At 44.7% G+C, this 17,385-nt stretch overlaps 1 protein-coding gene across 15 annotated transcripts in view; it reads right to left on the reverse strand.

Moving 5' to 3' along the window:
• NCOR2 (nuclear receptor corepressor 2) overlaps nt 1-17,385 on the reverse strand; it is a 545,344-nt gene that overhangs the window by 29,703 nt on the left and 498,256 nt on the right. For all 15 annotated transcript variants that reach the window (XM_073586135.1, XM_073586128.1, XM_073586134.1 and 12 more), the window contains exons 30-31: nt 14,494-14,583; nt 2,462-2,742 (exon numbers count right to left, since the gene is read on the reverse strand). In XM_073586135.1, coding sequence (XP_073442236.1) covers nt 2,462-2,742; nt 14,494-14,583 — 371 coding nt within the window. The remainder of the gene's footprint in view (nt 1-2,461; nt 2,743-14,493; nt 14,584-17,385) is intronic.

Consider the following 17,385-nt stretch of genomic DNA (forward strand, 5'->3'; position numbering starts at 1 on the left):
GGTGCGATTTTAACAAAGCTGTTTTTATATGAAGTAAACTTTTCCAGACCTTCGTCCAGGGCCGTATATTGGTAAGTACAGTGACACAATGACTTTCATGTCAGCATCTGGCCCTGTGTAGCCGAGTACACACTTTTATGGCCATCTGCCCAGTGACTTAAAACAACAAGAATCAGCCTCAGGACTTCCACGCTGCAGCGGTGCCAACTAGGCGAAAGTGTGCAGCAATCTTACCCCATCAGTCACACTGGGATTGCACAAAGCAGCTGTTTTATAGACACTTCTAAGCGAAGATATTTCAGAAGATAAAGCCCTCATAAGAAATATTACATATGTATTTAACCAGTTCATGACTGGGCCATATTCCCTCATTCCTAACCAGGCACATTTTTGCATTTTATTGTACATGTGCTTTTATCGGTTCTCAAATTTTCAATGTTCAGACTTTCAAATATTTTTTTCTCTCTTTTTTGCAATATACGGGGCTAATTTTTATATGCTTTTTTTGCTGTCTTTGGGGGAAAATATAGAGAAAGCTAGGAAATTGGAGCTAGAAACAGCAATTCAGGCTCGCAGTGCCTTTTTTGATTTGGTTTATTTATGCGGTTTTTAATTGAATTTTTGCTATTTTTTCTATTTATGTTTTAATTTATTAGAATGTGTTAAAAGATGTCAAGGGGCATTTTAACATATTAATACATTCTTTTTATTGCAAATTTCCACTGTAAGGCTAATTTCACATTAGCTTTTTTTGTGCAGCGCATCGTGAGCAATAGAAACACATGCAAAAAACGCATCATGCGTTTTTGCATGCGTTTATGCGCTTTCGTTCTCTAGGGGTTAAAACCAGTGTCTACAAATTTTTACGCTAAAAACGCACGCGCACGAAAACGCAGACGAGCGCAAGTCCATGCGCACGCCTGTGTTCCGATAGACTGTAATGCGTTATTTTGTCGCATTCCATGCGCAAGCAGGGTTTTTTTTCGCCTTTCGGCGGACCCAAAAATGCAACAGGTTGCATCTGGTGCACACCTTGAAAAAGCGCATGCGCACGAAAACGCATACAAATGCGCACGCCATGTTAAACATAGGTATGCATGATGCATACGCATGGCCCGCATGATGCGCTGCGCAAAAAAACGCTAATGTGAAACCAGCCTAACTGGTATGTTAGCCCTAGTTACAGGGGAATTTCAGCTTCCTGCTTGAATAGCAGAGCTCACCAAGTTTCCGATGACCCAGAATTGCCTGTTCCCTCCCTACACCCAGTGATCACATGAACGCATGGTCTGGAGGAGGAAGAAGTGACAATGCTTCCTAACATATGCACTGGTTCAGCGCTGTGTATACCGAAATCGAGAAGGTAAACCTTGTAATGAACAGTTTATCTTCTCTATGGGTAGTCTGCCTGTATCTGACAGCCGGACCCACACCCACACAACTTCTCAATCTCATGATATCTCCTTAGAATGCATTGACCTTTCAGAACATCAGTGTAGGGATCAGTGTGATCTGCGGGGACATCTATAGTCTATGGGCAGTCCAAAAGTGGTTAAAGTAAACTAGGACTGTTCATACAGAGAGTTTATAGGGTTCACTTTTTTCAGTTTAGTACGATACTAGTTCCCCTCACCAGATTAATGTTCACTATTTTATAGATTATTTTGCTATATAAAATGGCACACCATTTCATGTAATATTTTTATTAAAACGTCAGCGGTGCTGTTTTTTATTTTCATTTTTTCCTAGTCAACTCGTTATCATCACAGACAGAATTACAATGAGAAAAATCACCAATCTATGGATGACTGAGGATATAGGATTCCGGTGATGGTCACAGCTCACCTTCTCCTCCTCCCTGCAAAATGACCTTTAAACTGATCAAGTTTACACAGAAAATACTTCTACAGAAGTCACAATGAACATCTCCAAACATTTGTTTCCTATGGTTCATGAGGGTACTGCAAAATATGTCTATAAACTGTTGTTAAAGGTGTGATCTAGGACTAAACGATTGATAACCTAACCTTATATTGGGTCATCAATATGGACTGACAGGGTGCGAGACATGGCACCACCTCAGCTGAAATCTAATAATAAAAAAAGTAATCAGTTGTTTATTCTCCAACAAACCTTTTAAATAGCAGCTCAGGAAAGAGGGCTTGCCCCATATTTGCCCATCTAGTAGTATCTGTACAGAATAGCCTTCATTTAAGAGCATTACTTTAGCACATATCCTTGGATTTCCATGCTCTGGGACCCTCCTTGCTCACTCGCCAATAGGGTAATATAACATCTGCCACCCGATTACAAACCAGGCATTGGCTCCAGGTTGACATCTCTTAGCAGGGACAATTGTCTATTCATATGTATTGGTCAAAATGATGATTTGGATAACAGTAATAACTAGTAACACGAAAAATTAATCACAATATAGACATTAGTAGACATCACTACACACCTGTGTAATAGACCCTTCCTTATGAGGCCGAGGATTAACTTGAATCTCGGCACCGTGTCTCATTTCTTCCCTGGGAATCTCATGAACTGATCTACCAATTTCCTTCACCGTGGCCACCACTTCATCATGTGTCTTCAATTTGAGTGGGCCTGAAAGACCCTCGTGAGTTCGGACTTTGTAGGCATCGGATAGGCTTCGTGGTGGAGTGCTTTCTCTCTTGAGCTGCTTGGCTTCTCTGCGGAGGTAGTCTTCTTGAGCCTCAATGTAGCCGCGTGGGATCCCTGGACAAATGGTATGAAAGGTGGAAAATGGAAGTCACACAAAACTTTTATATTTATAATCAGCATAAATGGATTAAAGGGGTTGTCCACTACAAAAACAACCCATTCTTGATCAAAATGTTTGGCCCTCATAAAATAATAAAGCCTACGCTCACCTCCCATGCTGGCGCCGTTCCTGCGGTGTCAGCACTCGCAGTCACGGGGCTTGTGTGCGGTTGTAGTGACACATGACCCCAGCGCCCAAACAGCTCCAGAATCACTGTCCCCGCCTTCGGACAAATCAACCATGAAGAGGAAGTAAGGGCTGCAGCTGATCTCGGAAATCTTCTTCCTGCTCAATTTGACAGGAGGTGGGGACAGTGACATTGGCGCCAAAACAACAGCACGGAAGCCCAGGGAGACAGAGTGCCGACACTACGTGAATGTAGCCACCGCGGGAGAGGAGTACAGGCTTTATTATTTTCTGGGGACCAAGTGAGGGGTATGAATCATAGAATCGTAGAGTTGGAAGGGACCTCCTGGGCCATCTGGTCCAACCCCCTGCTCAAAGCAGGATTTGCTAAATCATCCCAGTCAGATGTCTGTCCAGCCTCTGTTTGAAGACTTCCATTGAAGGAGAACTCACCACTTCTCGTGGCAGCTTGTTCCACTCATTGATCACTCTAACTGTCAAAAAGTTTTTTCTAATATCTAATCTGTGTCTCCTCCCATTCAGTTTCATCCCATTGCTTCTAGTCTTTCCTTATGCAAATGAGAATAAAGTTGATCCTTCTACAATGTAACAGCCCTTTAGATATTTGTAGACAGCTATTAAGTCTCCTCTCTGATGGACAATTTCTTTAAGTTACACAAATAAATCCTATTACATTATAACATTTAAATAAACCTATCATGAGATTCATGTTGACCGAACCATAGGCAATGGCGCTATTGCTTCGGCACTCAACTGAAAAACGTTTTTTATCTTTTATTGTGATTTGACTGATTTGCCACATTAAAAAATAAAAACGATTTTAAATTGAGTGACAAAGTAATCTCTATGCTTAAAAGCTGTTTTCTCTTATGAGCACCAATCTCTAATTTTTTTTTTTACAGTGGGCAAGCATATTCATTTTCTTATTGGTGTTATTGCTGCCATGTACATTTTACTCTGAAACACTGCGGCATTTCAGAGACAATTTACTTTGAAAAGCTAGCCAGTGACGATGTGCCTAGGATAACTAGTCCAAGGCCGGTCCAGGCTGCTTCTCCCCTAAACAGACTAGTCTCTCCACATACACACACACATGGAGAGGGACTATTCAGTCTCGGGGAGCAGGGCAGGGAAGAGTCTTCGTAAATGGTAGATTCTCTAAATGGGATATAGCCAGCAGTTGGGTATTGCAGGGATCTGTGCTGGGACCGATTCTTTTTAATCGCTTTGTGGATGGGATTGAGAGTAAGGTATCAGTTTTGCTGATGACACCATGTGAGCAAACACTTGGCAAAAGAGATTTAGTGTAGATAAATGTAGAGTAATGCACCTAGTGCAGAGTAATCTTATTGCTGCCATATACATTAAATGGGAGTATACTTGGGACTACAGAACAGAAGAAGGACTTGGGTATTCTGGTTACAAGTAAGCTGAGAAGCAGCACTCAATGTCAAGCAGCAGCTGCAAAAGCAAACAGGATTTTAAGGTGTATTAAAAGAGATAAAATCTTGTGATTCCAATGTATTGTTATCCCTTTATAAATCACTTGTGAGGCCACATCTAGAATATGGCATCTAGTTTTCGGCTCCACATTTTAAAATGGATATTTAGAAGTGAGTCAGTTCAAAGACGGGCAACTAGATTATTATAAGGGATGGAAGGCCTCTCATATGATGAGAGGTTGAAAAAGTTGGCAGTGTTCAGCTTAAAAAAAAGATGTCTCAGATCTCATTTATATCTATAAACACATATGTGGTCAATACAAAGGGCTGAAACGTGAGTTACTCCTTCCAAAAACTTTACCAAGGAAGAAAGGAGATTCCTGAAGCTAAAAAAGAAGGGTATTACGTACCTGGTAATGTGTTTTTTCATGAGACATGACGGCACCACGGGAGAGAGGGGATCCTCCCAACGAGGACAGGAAACCTTCAAGATAAAAGGGGTGGCTCCTCTCTCCGCATCTGTTGTTTTACAGAGCACGAGAGGAACTCCGCAGGTTAGTGTACACATAAATAATACATCCTTTACACTACTAAATTTCCAACACCGAATAGAGTGTATAATGCTAATAATGCACCCAACTAATGACGTGATCAATAGGGAGGGAATATAAGGGTGCCGTCATGTCTCATGAAAAAACACATTACCGGGTACGTAATACCCTTTTTTTTCCCATTCTACATGACGGCACCACGAGAGAGTTACAGAGATTTGTATTCTCTTTAGGGAGGGATCACTGCCTGTAACACTCTTCTCACGAATGTGAGATCAGAGGTAGCAGATAGGTCTATTCTGTAATGTTTGAAAAAGGTAGACGGAGAGGACCAAGTGGCCGCCTTACAGATTTGGTTGATGGAGGAGTCAGCTTTCTCCGCCCAGGAAGTCGCCATGGCCCTCGTGGAGTGGGCTTTTAGGCCTTCTGGAACCGCCCTGCCTGTACTATATGCTAGCATGATGGCCTCTCTCACCCATCTAGCTATAGTCTGCTTAGAGGCTTTAAGGCCTTTTCTTGCCCCCTGGTATGAGACAAATAAGGCCCTCTGTTTTCTCCAAGGTTTTGTCATCTCTAAATACTGTAGGATACATCTCCTAACGTCTAAGCAATGAAGTCTCTCCTCCTTCTGGTTACCGGGGTTAGGACAAAAGGATGGTAAGACTATCTCCTGAGCCCTGTGGAATTTCGACACTACCTTAGGGAGATATGCAGGTCTAATTTTAACACAACCCTATCGTCCATTACCTGAGTGTATGGCGTGTAAGTCTCCGACCCTACGGGCCGATGTGAGTGCCACTAATAAGGCTGTCTTTAAAGTTAACACCTTATCTGACGCTGCGTTTAGCGGTTCAAATGGACTTTCTGTCAGAGATGATAGGACTAAATTTAGATCCCAGGGAGGAGGCCTAGGAGACGGGACAGAGTCAGCTCTAGTACAGGCACGGATAAACCTGGTCACCAAACTATTGATTGCCAGGTCATAGTTGAATAAGGCTGCCAGGGCTGAAACGTGAACTTTGAGGGTGCTGACAGCTAACCCCAACTCTAAACCCTTCTGCAGAAACTCCAGTACTGCCCCTACCGGTACTTCTCCCTCCCGTATCGGGCCTGAGGTAGATAAAAATTTCCTCCATATCCTTCCATAAATTTTCGTAGTCACTGGTTTTCTGCTATTGAGTAAGGTGAATACTAACCCCGCTGAGAAACCTTTTTTCTCTAACAGTGACCTTTCAAATTCCAGGCTGTCAAATGCAGCCTGGACTTCGGAGGGTGATTGAAGGGACCCTGTGTTAGCAGGTCATGATCCTCTGGGAGCACCCATGGGTCCGTCACTGACATCACTCTCAGCCAGTAGAACCACAGTCTTTTTGGCCAAAAAGGAGCTATCATAATTACTCTGGCTTGGTCCTCCCTGATCTTCCTCAGAACTGCTGGAAAGAGGCATATTGGAGGGAAGGCGTACATGAGACCTGGTGTCCACTTTATCCTGAAGGCGTCTACTGCCAACGGCCTGTCTGCTGGACTTAGGGAGCAGAATTTTTGAACCTTCTTGCTGGTTTTTGAGGCGAAGAGATCTATGATGGGTTTCCCCCACATATGCACAATCCGTTGAAAAATGGATTCTTTTAGGCACCATTCTCCTTGCCTCAGGTGGTTCCTGCTCAGAAAGTCTGCCTTCAGTTTCTCTACGCATCGAATATGCAGGGCCGATAATGAAAGGAACTGGTGTTCTGCTAGAGCCATGATACTTCCTGCTATTTGCATCAGGGACCGAGAACGGGTGCCCCCCTGGTGGTTCACATATGCGACTGCTGTACGGTTGTCTAATAAGACTCTCACATGATGTCCTCTTAGGTGTGTCAACAATCCTTTCAGCGCCCTTTCGATGGCTAGTAGCTCCCACTCGTTTGAGGATAGATTTCTTTCCTCCTGGACCCAGGGATCCTGGAGCCATAGTGTGTCTAGATGGGCTCCCCAGCCCCAAGGACTGGCGTCCGTTGTGACTACTCTGGAGGCTGTGTATGTCCAGGGCACTCCTCTTGGGGAGGACTCTATCTGTAACCACCACTTGAGTGACTGGAGTACAGGGTCCGGGAGGGTGAGCTTCTGCTCTAACTGCCCCTGAAGCCTCAGGTCGTTTTGTAGAACACACCACTGAAGTTTTCTTGTGTGAAACTGGGCCCATTTTACTGCTGGTATGCAGGAAGTTAGGGACCCCAACACTGACATGGCCCTTCTCAGAGTCATTTCTGTTTTTTTTAATGTTGCCATGATTAGATTTTTGATCTTCTCTTCTTTCTCCACTGGGAGGCGACACTCCTGTACCACCGAGTCCATTGTTAAGCCCAAAAAATTCTGGATCATTGCTGGTACCAGTTTGGATTTTTTGAGGTTCAGTTGCCAACCCAGGGTCTGTAGTGTCTCCATCACTATTTTGACTTGTTCTTGACAGTGATAGAAATTTCTTCCCACTATCAAGAAGTCGTCCAGATACGGTATCACCAGAGTGTCTTTTTCCCTGAGATGCGCTGTGACCTCTGCAATTAATTTTGTGAAGACTCGGGGGGATATCGCCACACCAAAGGGCAGAGCCCTGTATTGAAAGTGACGCCACTGAGACCTTATCTGAACCGCCAATCTGAGATATTTGCGGTCCTGTTGCCGGATCGGGACATGATAGTAAGCATCCTTGAGATCCAGGACTGCCATGTAGCACTGAGGATAGAGGAGCTTCACCGCTGACCTTATCGTTTCCATCTTGAAAGATGGAACTATCAGATATTTGTTGAGGCCTTTCAAATTTATAATCGTCCTCCAGGAATTGTCTGGCTTTTTTATAATAAATAGGGGGGAGTAAAACCCTTCCTTCTTCTCTTTTTCCGGAATTTCTTCCAGGACATGTTTTCCTAGAAGTGATAATACTTCTCCTTCTAGACTTTCAGGTTTTTCTTGAGATGACTGTACTGGAGTCTGCATGTATCTTTGTGGCGGCCAGTGGTGGAATCTTAATTCCAGACCCGACCCTACTATTTGCCGGATCCAGGTACTGGATGAGATCCTCTCCCAGGCTGGGAGGAAGTGAGAGAGCCTTCTCCCCACCTGAGAAGGACTGTCACTGGGAGGGTTTTTTGGCGTCTTTGGAGGGCTTGCCGAAATAGAAGCCTTTCCCGCCTCTGGCTCGCTTGTCAGAATCGTTTCTGTCTCGATCCCTGTACTGCTGTCTTCTGAATTTTCGGCCCTTCTGAAAGGAGCGCCGAAAGGCCTGAAATGGCTGTTTTGGGAAATTCTTCTTTTTGTCGCCGGCTTTCTCCAACACATCATCCAATGCCGGACCAAACAGGGAATTTCCCTCACATGGTAGAGAGCAGAGTTTCAACTTTGCCTGAGTGTCCCCCGGCCAGCATTTGCGCCATACTGCCCGGCGTCCTACATTGGTTAAGGCCGCTGACTTTGCTGCTAGCCTGGCTGAATCTGCTGAAGCCTCAGCGAGAAAGACTGCCACTGCTCTGATGGCCGGCAATGCTTCCAGAATAGATTCCCTGGAGACTCCTTGCTCTAGCTGGTCTTCCAGGTTGTCCACCCATATTTTCAGGGACCTAGCCACACAAGTGGCCGCGATGGTGGGCCTTAGGGCCCCAGCCGAGGCCTCCCAGGCCGTTTTAAGACAATTGTCTGTCTTTTTCGGTCCAGAGGTTCTTTTAGAGAACCTAAATCCTCAAAGGGTAGGGAGGATTTCCTGGCGACTTTTGATATCGCTACATCAATTTTTGGAGCTCTATCCCAGGACGAGGATGCCTCTTCCTCAAAGGGGTACCTCCTTTTTAGGGAATTGATTATCTGGGACTTCTTCTCTGGTTTTTCCCATTCCCTTTTATGAGTCCTTCTAGTTGCTCATTAATAGGGAAGGCTCTACGTTTTTTCTTTTGTAGTCCACTAAACATGAGTTCCTGAGCTGTCTTTTTTGCTCGCTCATCTACCAGCCCCATGGTAGACCGGATAGCTTTTATAAGCTTATCTGTAGCTTCTACTGAGAATGCGTCTTCCTCATCAGAACTACTATCTGAATAGCGGGTTTTATCTGAGTCCTCCTCTGACCCTGTGGAGTCCTCCTGAGAGACCACTGAGGGGCTGGATCCATCTCTAGTTTTGCTATCTGTATCCACTGATTGTAATGCCCTTACTGATTTGCAAACCTCTGTTTGAATTAGGGTTCTCAGACTGTCAGAGAATGAGGGTGTCTCTTCCGCTACGGTCTTGTTAATACAATCCTGGCACAACCTTTCATTCCAAGATGCGCCTAAGGAACTATTGCATAAAGGTAATTCTTTATTTTTTGTTTTTTCCCTACTCTTCTTAGGGACCTCCTATACTCCACCCACCAATGTATGTAAAAGAGGGGAGACAAGAGAGAGAGAGAAAGAGAACAGACATTAGAGTGCTGGACTTTCTCAAAGCTCACTCACCACTCGGACGCTTCACAGAACGGGTACCGGATCTGGAGGCTGACTGGTCTTCTCAATGTCTCCCAAAGAGACTAGGGACCCCTCCTTCCTGTGGCGACGATCCGCCCGTGCGCTGCCCGAGCGGCTCCCACTGCTGCGGCGTGTCTGGCTCTTCTTCTCTGAGCGTGACCGCCTCTCCTTTGCCTCCTGGCGCGGTTGTAAGTGCTCTGCCGAAGGGCTCTCCATTCTATGAACTGTTTAGCTGCTGCTGCTGCTTTGTGCTGAAAGCAGTCACATCCAACCCAAAAATGGTGTGGTGACGCCTGACAGAACTTCCTGTTGCTTTAAATAGCAGCGCACTCTTTTTTTTTTTTTCTTAATTAATTGGCACACCTGGTTGATCCTGCACCTGCCGGCCGCTTGCGCTTTATGCCTCATACGCACCACCTCCGATGTGTGCCCCCTGTTATGTGGCCGCTTTGCTGTGCGCGCTCCCCCTGCTGTCTGCCAGGTGTCGTGCCGCACTTCCGAGTCGCCCCCATCTACTTCCGGCCGCTAGGTGGGCGTACCCGGCCTCCTCACAGCTCTGGCCCCGTCCTGCGCGCTCCTTGCCGACCCCTGTGCACGAGCATCCCCCTCAGCAGCGCATACCCGGCTTCCCTTCCGGTGCGCGCCCGGGACTCTTGCGGCGTTCCCACGCCCTCGGCTGCAATGACACCTGCTTCCTCCGGGCCCCTGCCGACTGGCTGCCACCTGAAGGAATATGGACGTCACCCTGGCCACCACTGCTCACAGGTACTTGCTTCCAGGGTTCTCCAGGGGGTCTGGTGTCTGGCCTCAACAGGGAGGGTACACATATGTGGCCTCCAAGGAGCATTGCTTCTGCCCGGGCACCGATGTGCCACATGGGCTGCATGGCCACTGTACGTCGACAGGGAGGGAACACAGAAAGTGGCCTCCGTGGACTTTTTACGGGGTATATCAACGTCTGGGAGATACACCGCATGTGGTCTCCAAGGCATCCAACTTCACCCGGGCAATCTGCCTCAGAGGCTGTGGCCATGCACTCGCTCAGGGGGGACATAGGAATATATGGCCCCCGAGGCGACTACCGGTACCTGGCGACGAGCGTAGCAGACCGGTGCCTGCCATTAATCACCCGACCCAGGCCCAGGCATCCTCTTACATTTAAAGTTTCCATTAAAAAAAGGCTGGGAATAAAATGCGACAAGCTGTGCCATTTTGTCTGGTAAAAGGCAGGACATTGACGGCACCGCCATCATTTTGACTGTTCTGATCCTACGGCAAAAATATGAACGGAGCTTTACAAGCTTAAGTTGAGTGGACAAGCAATTAGTGAAAGAAAAGTGTACCATAAAATGACACAAAAACATTAAAATAGAGTTTGTTTACTTTGACCAAATGCAATATAAAAAAACAAGGTAGCCCTGCCTTCGCTAGAGGAATGGTTTGGGGAGGTGTCTAGAGTTCACCGGATGAATCCCCAATAGCCCATACACAAGAGGCAGCTAACAAAGGGGCTGCAAAATGGTTTCATTGGGAATCTTTCTTATCCTTATGGATGTACCAAACTATGCCAAGATAATTGCTACCTTATCCTTTTACGATATTTGATATGCCGGTATTATAGTTCAAACTCCGTCTGCCTTAGTGATTTGTCCTCATTGTCATTACAAACATTTCTTCTCTGTTCTCTGCTCCTTCTTGTTATTTAGTTTAACAGGCTGTCAATTGTCTTTTGCAAACTACTGTTGATACCGTATAGAGTTGTTTGTTTTCATGTTACTACACAATTATCTATTTCAGTAGTTACTATACCATATGGTGTGTTCGTTTGAACCTGCTGATGTTTGATTTTGTTGTGTATTATAAAACAATACAATTTTGAATAAGGAAAAACAAGGTAGCAAATAACCAACAATCAGGGCCATGTTCTCACTTGGAGCATGTGTCATTTGTATATGCAAAACTGACCTCAGATGAACTCAACCCATTTTGTATAATCTGTGTGTCTGGACTAAAATGTAACAAAATATTTAGTGGTAGGAAACTACCCAGCTCATGTATGTCCTCAGAACAAAAACTCTGTGTACCTGTACACTAGCCCTATTGTAGTGACCAGAAAAACCACAATGTTAAAGGGGCAGAGTCAAGGGTTAAGGGGGTTTTACACTAAGCGATATCGCTAGCAATATCGCTAAAACGTCACTGGTTTTGTGACGTTATAGCGATATTGCTAGCGATATCGCTATGTGTGATACTTACCAGCGACCGGCTCCCCCGCTGTCCATCGCTGATCGCGCGAGAATGTCCGGCTCCATTTCTCGTCGTCAGCTTCCTGCTGAGACTTCCTGCTGTGACGACGAGCGACGCGTGGAGGCGGGCGGGAGGACGCCAGGATCGCTGCGTGTGAATGGTAAGTATCGTGCGCTGCGTCGCTGCTGCATCGCTGTGAGGTCTTTCTGTATGAAAGCTCACTAGCGATCATTTAGCGATGCACCAGCGATCCTGACCGGGTGGGATCGCTGGTCGGATCGCTGGTGCATCGCTAAATGTAAAAGGGCCTTTACTCTGAGGCAGCGGACTTGCGGTACAGGTAGGAGAGTTTATTGGGATGGAGGAAAGATGATGAGTTTGGGTTCGGTAAGGTCTGTGATGCCAAGGGAAGAGACGTTTTGTAGTAGTCAACGGTGTCAAAGCCAGAGGACAGGTCTAGAGGTAGTATTGTAGAATATGGTCTGCTAGCAGTGGCGGTTAGTGAGTTGTTTGTAATTTTGGTTAGGGCAGTTTCAGTGGAGTGGTGAGGACAGAAGCCAGATTGTAGGTTGTCAAAGAGTGAGTTAGATAGGAGAGGTGGCAGGAAAGCTCAATCGTTTGGAGGCCAACGAGAGAAGTGACATAGGGTGCTAGCTGGACATTGAGGTTTGGTCAAGAGATGACTTCTTTACAATAGGTGTGATTGTTGCATGTTTGAAAGCAGATACACTTTAATAGTAGATGTAAAACAGACACCTATCAAATACTATGCACAGGTCACATTCTTCCTGATTAGACCCTTGAAAGATACTTCACAGCATGCAACAGCATCAAATCAGGTGACACAGTACAGTATGTCTGAACAACCCATTTAAGTATTGTAATAATATTCCTAAACAGGTCACTGTTGCACTGTGCCGAGAGTTTAAAAGCTAACCAGCTGAATGTGGGTGGGCATACTGCAGTGTATTCAACAGACTTGGATTAAAATCCTGGTGTGCTTCGAAGTACATGGATATAACAAAAAGTAGCTTTGTAAAGCCTTGCTATAACCAAGTGCATGCATATTATATATAATATGCATATAATACAATATAATATAACGCAGGTTTTTCAGCGTTTTTTTGCTCCATTTTTCAGGATTTGATTCCACCACAGAAGTATGAACGATGCAACGTGTTAGGTCACCAATGCAAGACATGAAACCTTAAAACCATTTTGGAAAAAAGGGTAATTTGATCAAATAGTTTTTCATGAAGTTATCTTTATGTCTGATAAATTAATGAGTATTTTGAACAAAAAAATTCACATGAGTTCATGAAAAAATAAACAATTACAAATGAAACAGTGGGGGAAGTTGAATAGGTCAAGAAGAGTGTACCTAAGACATTGGCGCAGCATTGAGTTTGTACGACACTGTTTACTTTCACATTTTGGTCAGCCATGAGTTGTTCAAATTCACAGCTTGGTCAGCCAATGTTTACTTTACAGATATCACTAATTTAATTAAACTGTACTAATACTAACTGCCATCTCAGGGGAGGAGACCAAGACATTATGGTTTAAACTTGAAAAAAAAAAAAAAAAATCACAAAAATAAATAGGTTTCGTAAAAAGCAGCTTAGGCCTGTTTCACACATCCGTTTGTCACCATCAGTCAAGATCCGCCGATTTGCAAAAAAAAACGCCATTTTTGTTGGCGGATCCGTTTTTTTCCTCATAGACTTGCATTATTGGTGGATCTTGACGGATGGTCATCTGTTTGATCCGCTATTGTACGGATCCGCCAAGATTTTGCCGTCCGCTAAGCAGACGGGACGGAGCATGTAACTTTTTTTCATGTGCGGATCCGCATTTTGCGCTTGTCCGGGTGATTTAACCCTATATCCCGGCTGCGAAAATCTCTCTCTCGCCATCGCGCGATCTCGGCCCCCATATCGCGATAGTCCCACTTACTCCTGGATCATCTCCACATCTCGCGCTCATATCTTCTCCCGGAATTTACCACCTCACGGCTTCTATCCTGCGGTTCCTTTAAGAATCCTACATTGGCGGATCCCATCGGTCCGCCCGTCCGCTGCCTCACGTTCCTGGATCGGCGTTCACGGATCCGTAATCCGCCTTTTTGGCGGGTGCCGACTGACAGAACAAACGTATGTGTGAAACAGGCCTTAAGGCCAGGTGCTGCGGATTTTTCCGCGCGGATTTGGAAAAATCCGCAGGTAAATTCTCAGGTCAAAAGACCTGCGGTTTACCTGCGGATTAGCCTGCGGTTTCACACCTCTACAATGGAGAAGGTGTGAAACCGCTGTGGATTCCGCACAAAGAATTGACATGCTGCGGATCTGAACCCTCAGCAAATCCGCATGGAACAATCCGCAGCATGTGCACAGCGTTTTTCAGTTCACCATTGAAAATAAAGGTACTGTACAACGCAGCTAAATATGCTGCGGACCCGCAGAGTCTGAAACGCTGCGGATCCGCACCGTGTGCAAAATTTGCATAAACCGCAGCAAAAACGCAACATGTGAGCATAACCTTAGAGTCTTCACATGTGTGCAGAAACACGTATAACAGCAGCTGCAGAGGACCATAATTTAAAGCATCCTCCACCGCATGGACAAGTAAAGTGAAGAAATCATGCACAAGGCATGTGTTAGTAATCTGATGACTCTTGCCTATTACACTTTAGTTACAGGCCCCCCGGCAAACCCCTAACTGGCTGATGGGCACCACCTATAAATATACTCTGAAATAGAAGTTTCCTTTAACACATGTAAGCTACAAGAATGTTTTAGTACAGTAAGAAGTGTAAAGAGGAGAATCAATAGGGCAAAGCTTACCCTGTGTAATAGAGCCTCGTATATGCGGTGGCGGTTCTTTCATGCTATGAGGACTGTGTCTGTCACCAGGAATTGCTCTTCCCATTAAACCTGCACAGAAACAAACATCAAACTAGGAAATCCATATTCATTGTGATTAATCAGCAAATATAACCTCCATGCTATGTTTTATAGGGTTATATAAACACCTATACCGTACGTTATTCTACAAAACAAAGCAATTAAAAAGGAGCTGTGTAAGCAGGAGATCTGTCATAGACCACAGATCGCATTACTGCGTACTACACTGTATGATCTTACCGTCATTTAACGCTAAGGCAACAAGATAAATCTGGAAATTTATGCAAAGATCCTCGTGTATCCACAGGTCTACTACAAAATCAGCCAAGTTACCAGCTGAAACCTAGAATAATGATATATGTCCCAATAGCCAAGGGTAAGAAGCTACTAAAGAGGTAATACAGACACTGTTGTGATCCAGCAGCAGTGGCCAAGCTTGCATTATTCTCCCTCCTGAATTTCTTAGAAATTAGTATGAAAGAATTCTTTTAGGCAAGCTGTGCAGTGATCACAGTGTCACTGGGCTGAACTGTCACTTTCAATTGAGCCTATACACAAGTGATCAAAATTGTTGGTGCCCCTCATTTCATGACAGAAAAACCAACAAAGGTGACAGAAATAACTCAAATCTGACAAAAGTAATAATATATCAAAAATCTATGAAAATGAAAGTTAGACATTGCTTTTCAACCATGATTCCACAGAATTTAAAAAAAATAAAACTCATGAAATAGGCCTGGAGAGAAATGATGGTACCCCTGAAAATAATGTGACAAAAGGGACATGTTAAATCAAGGTGTGTCCACTAATTAGCATCGCAGGTGTCTACAATCTTGGAATCAGTGAGTGGGCCTGGATAGAGGGCTACAGATACTCACTGTGCTGTTTGGTGACATGGTGTGTATCACACTCAACATGGACCAGAGAAAGCGAAGGAAAGAGTTGTCTCAGGAGATTAGAAAGAAAATTATAGACAAATATGTTAAAAGTTTTCTTGTTACGCCGTTCCGCGATCAGGTTAATGTTTTATTGATAGGTCCATATCTTTTGTTTATTTATAAAAAACAAAAATCAAAAATTTTTTCAAGAATGTAAAAAAAAAAAAGTTCAGTTTTCAAACTTTAATTATCCCTTTAACCCCTTTCTGACATTGGGCATATATATTACACCAATGTCGGACTCCCTCCCTTTGATGTGGGCTCCGGTGGTGAGCCCACCTCTTTCCCAGGATGTGTCAGCTGTTTTGAACAGTTGACATGTGCCCGCAATAGCCGCTGGTGGAATCGCGATCCACCCGCAGCTATTAACATAGTAACATAGTTAGTAAGGCTGAAAAAAGACATTAGTCCATCCAGTTCAGCCTATAAAATTCTGTCAGAATAAATCCCCAGATCTACATCCTTCTAAAGAACCTAACAGTAACTGTAAGATACAATAATGTTACGCTCCAGGAAGACATCCAGGCCTCTCTTGAACCCTTCGACTGAGTTCGCCATCACCACCTCCTCAGGCAGGGAATTCCAGATTCTCACTGCCCTAACTGTAAAGAATCATCTTCTATGTTGGTGGAAAAAACTTTTCTCCTCCAGACGCTGAGAATGCCCCCTTGTGACCGTCACCTTCCTTGGTATAAACAGATCCTCGGAGAGAATACTTATACATGATTATTAGATCGCCCCTCAGTCGTCTTTTTTCTAGACTAAATAATCCTAATTTTGCTAATCTCTCTGGGTATTGTATTAACCAGTTAAATGCCACTGTCAGACTCTGACAGCGGCATTTAACAAGCGATTCCGGCAATCAAGCCGGAAATACGCACATGGGTGACCCGCGTCATGTGATCGGTCTCCTGGAGACCTCTATGGTTGTCAGTACCGGATTGCTGTGAGTGCCACCCAGTGGTCGGTGCTCATAGCAAGTGAGCAATTGTACTACATAGAGGCGATCTGACCATCGCCTCTATAACAGAGCCGGTCAGGCTATGGCAGCTTCTAGTCTCCCATGGAGACTATTGAAGCATACCAAAAGTGAAAAGAAAATGTGTTTAAAAATATTAAAAAAAATTCAAAATAACAATAAAAATAAAATCAAACATACACATATTCGGTATCGCCGCGTTCAGAATCGCCCGATCTATCAATAAAAGATTAACCTGATCGCGGAACGGCGTAACAAGAAAACTGGCCTAGGATGAAGATGCAATGCGTGTATCACAGCCAGAAGTACTGGCCTAGGATGAAGATGCAGTGCGCGTATCAAAACCAGAGGGCCTGGCCTAGGATGAATATGCAGTGCTCGAATCACAGCCAAAAGTCCTGGCCTAGGATCAAGATTCAGTGCTCGAATCACAGCCAGAAGTCCTGGCCTAGGATGAAGATTCAGTGCTCGAATCACAGCCAGAAGTCCTGGCCTAGGATGAAGATTCAGTGCTCGAATCACAGCCAGAAGTCCTGGCCTAGGATGAAAATGCAGTGCTCGAATCACAGCCAGAAGTCCTGGCTTGGATGAAGATACAGTGCGCGTATCACAACCAGAAGGCCTGGCCTAGGATGAATATGCAGTGTGCGAATCACAGCCAGAAGCCCTGGCCAAGCATTAAAATGCAGTGCACCGGAGTAATATGAAGATATGCCGAATATCATATGGGGAAGAGTGAGCGGCGGATGTGCTTCTACATCTTACGTTTACTATGCTCTCGGGTCTCTCCAGACCCCGGAGAATAATAAGGGACATTCAATTAGTGGAGAACAATTTCTCTGCAAACTAAATTTCCCAGTAAAATCCATACAATCTTATCAGCTCTGCTGTTGACAACCAAATGCACATTTAACC

Source organism: Dendrobates tinctorius, unplaced genomic scaffold, assembly GCF_039654945.1.
Source record: "Dendrobates tinctorius isolate UK_male_01 unplaced genomic scaffold, ASM3965494v1 ptg000090l, whole genome shotgun sequence".
NCBI classification, from domain to species: Eukaryota; Metazoa; Chordata; class Amphibia; order Anura; family Dendrobatidae; genus Dendrobates; species Dendrobates tinctorius.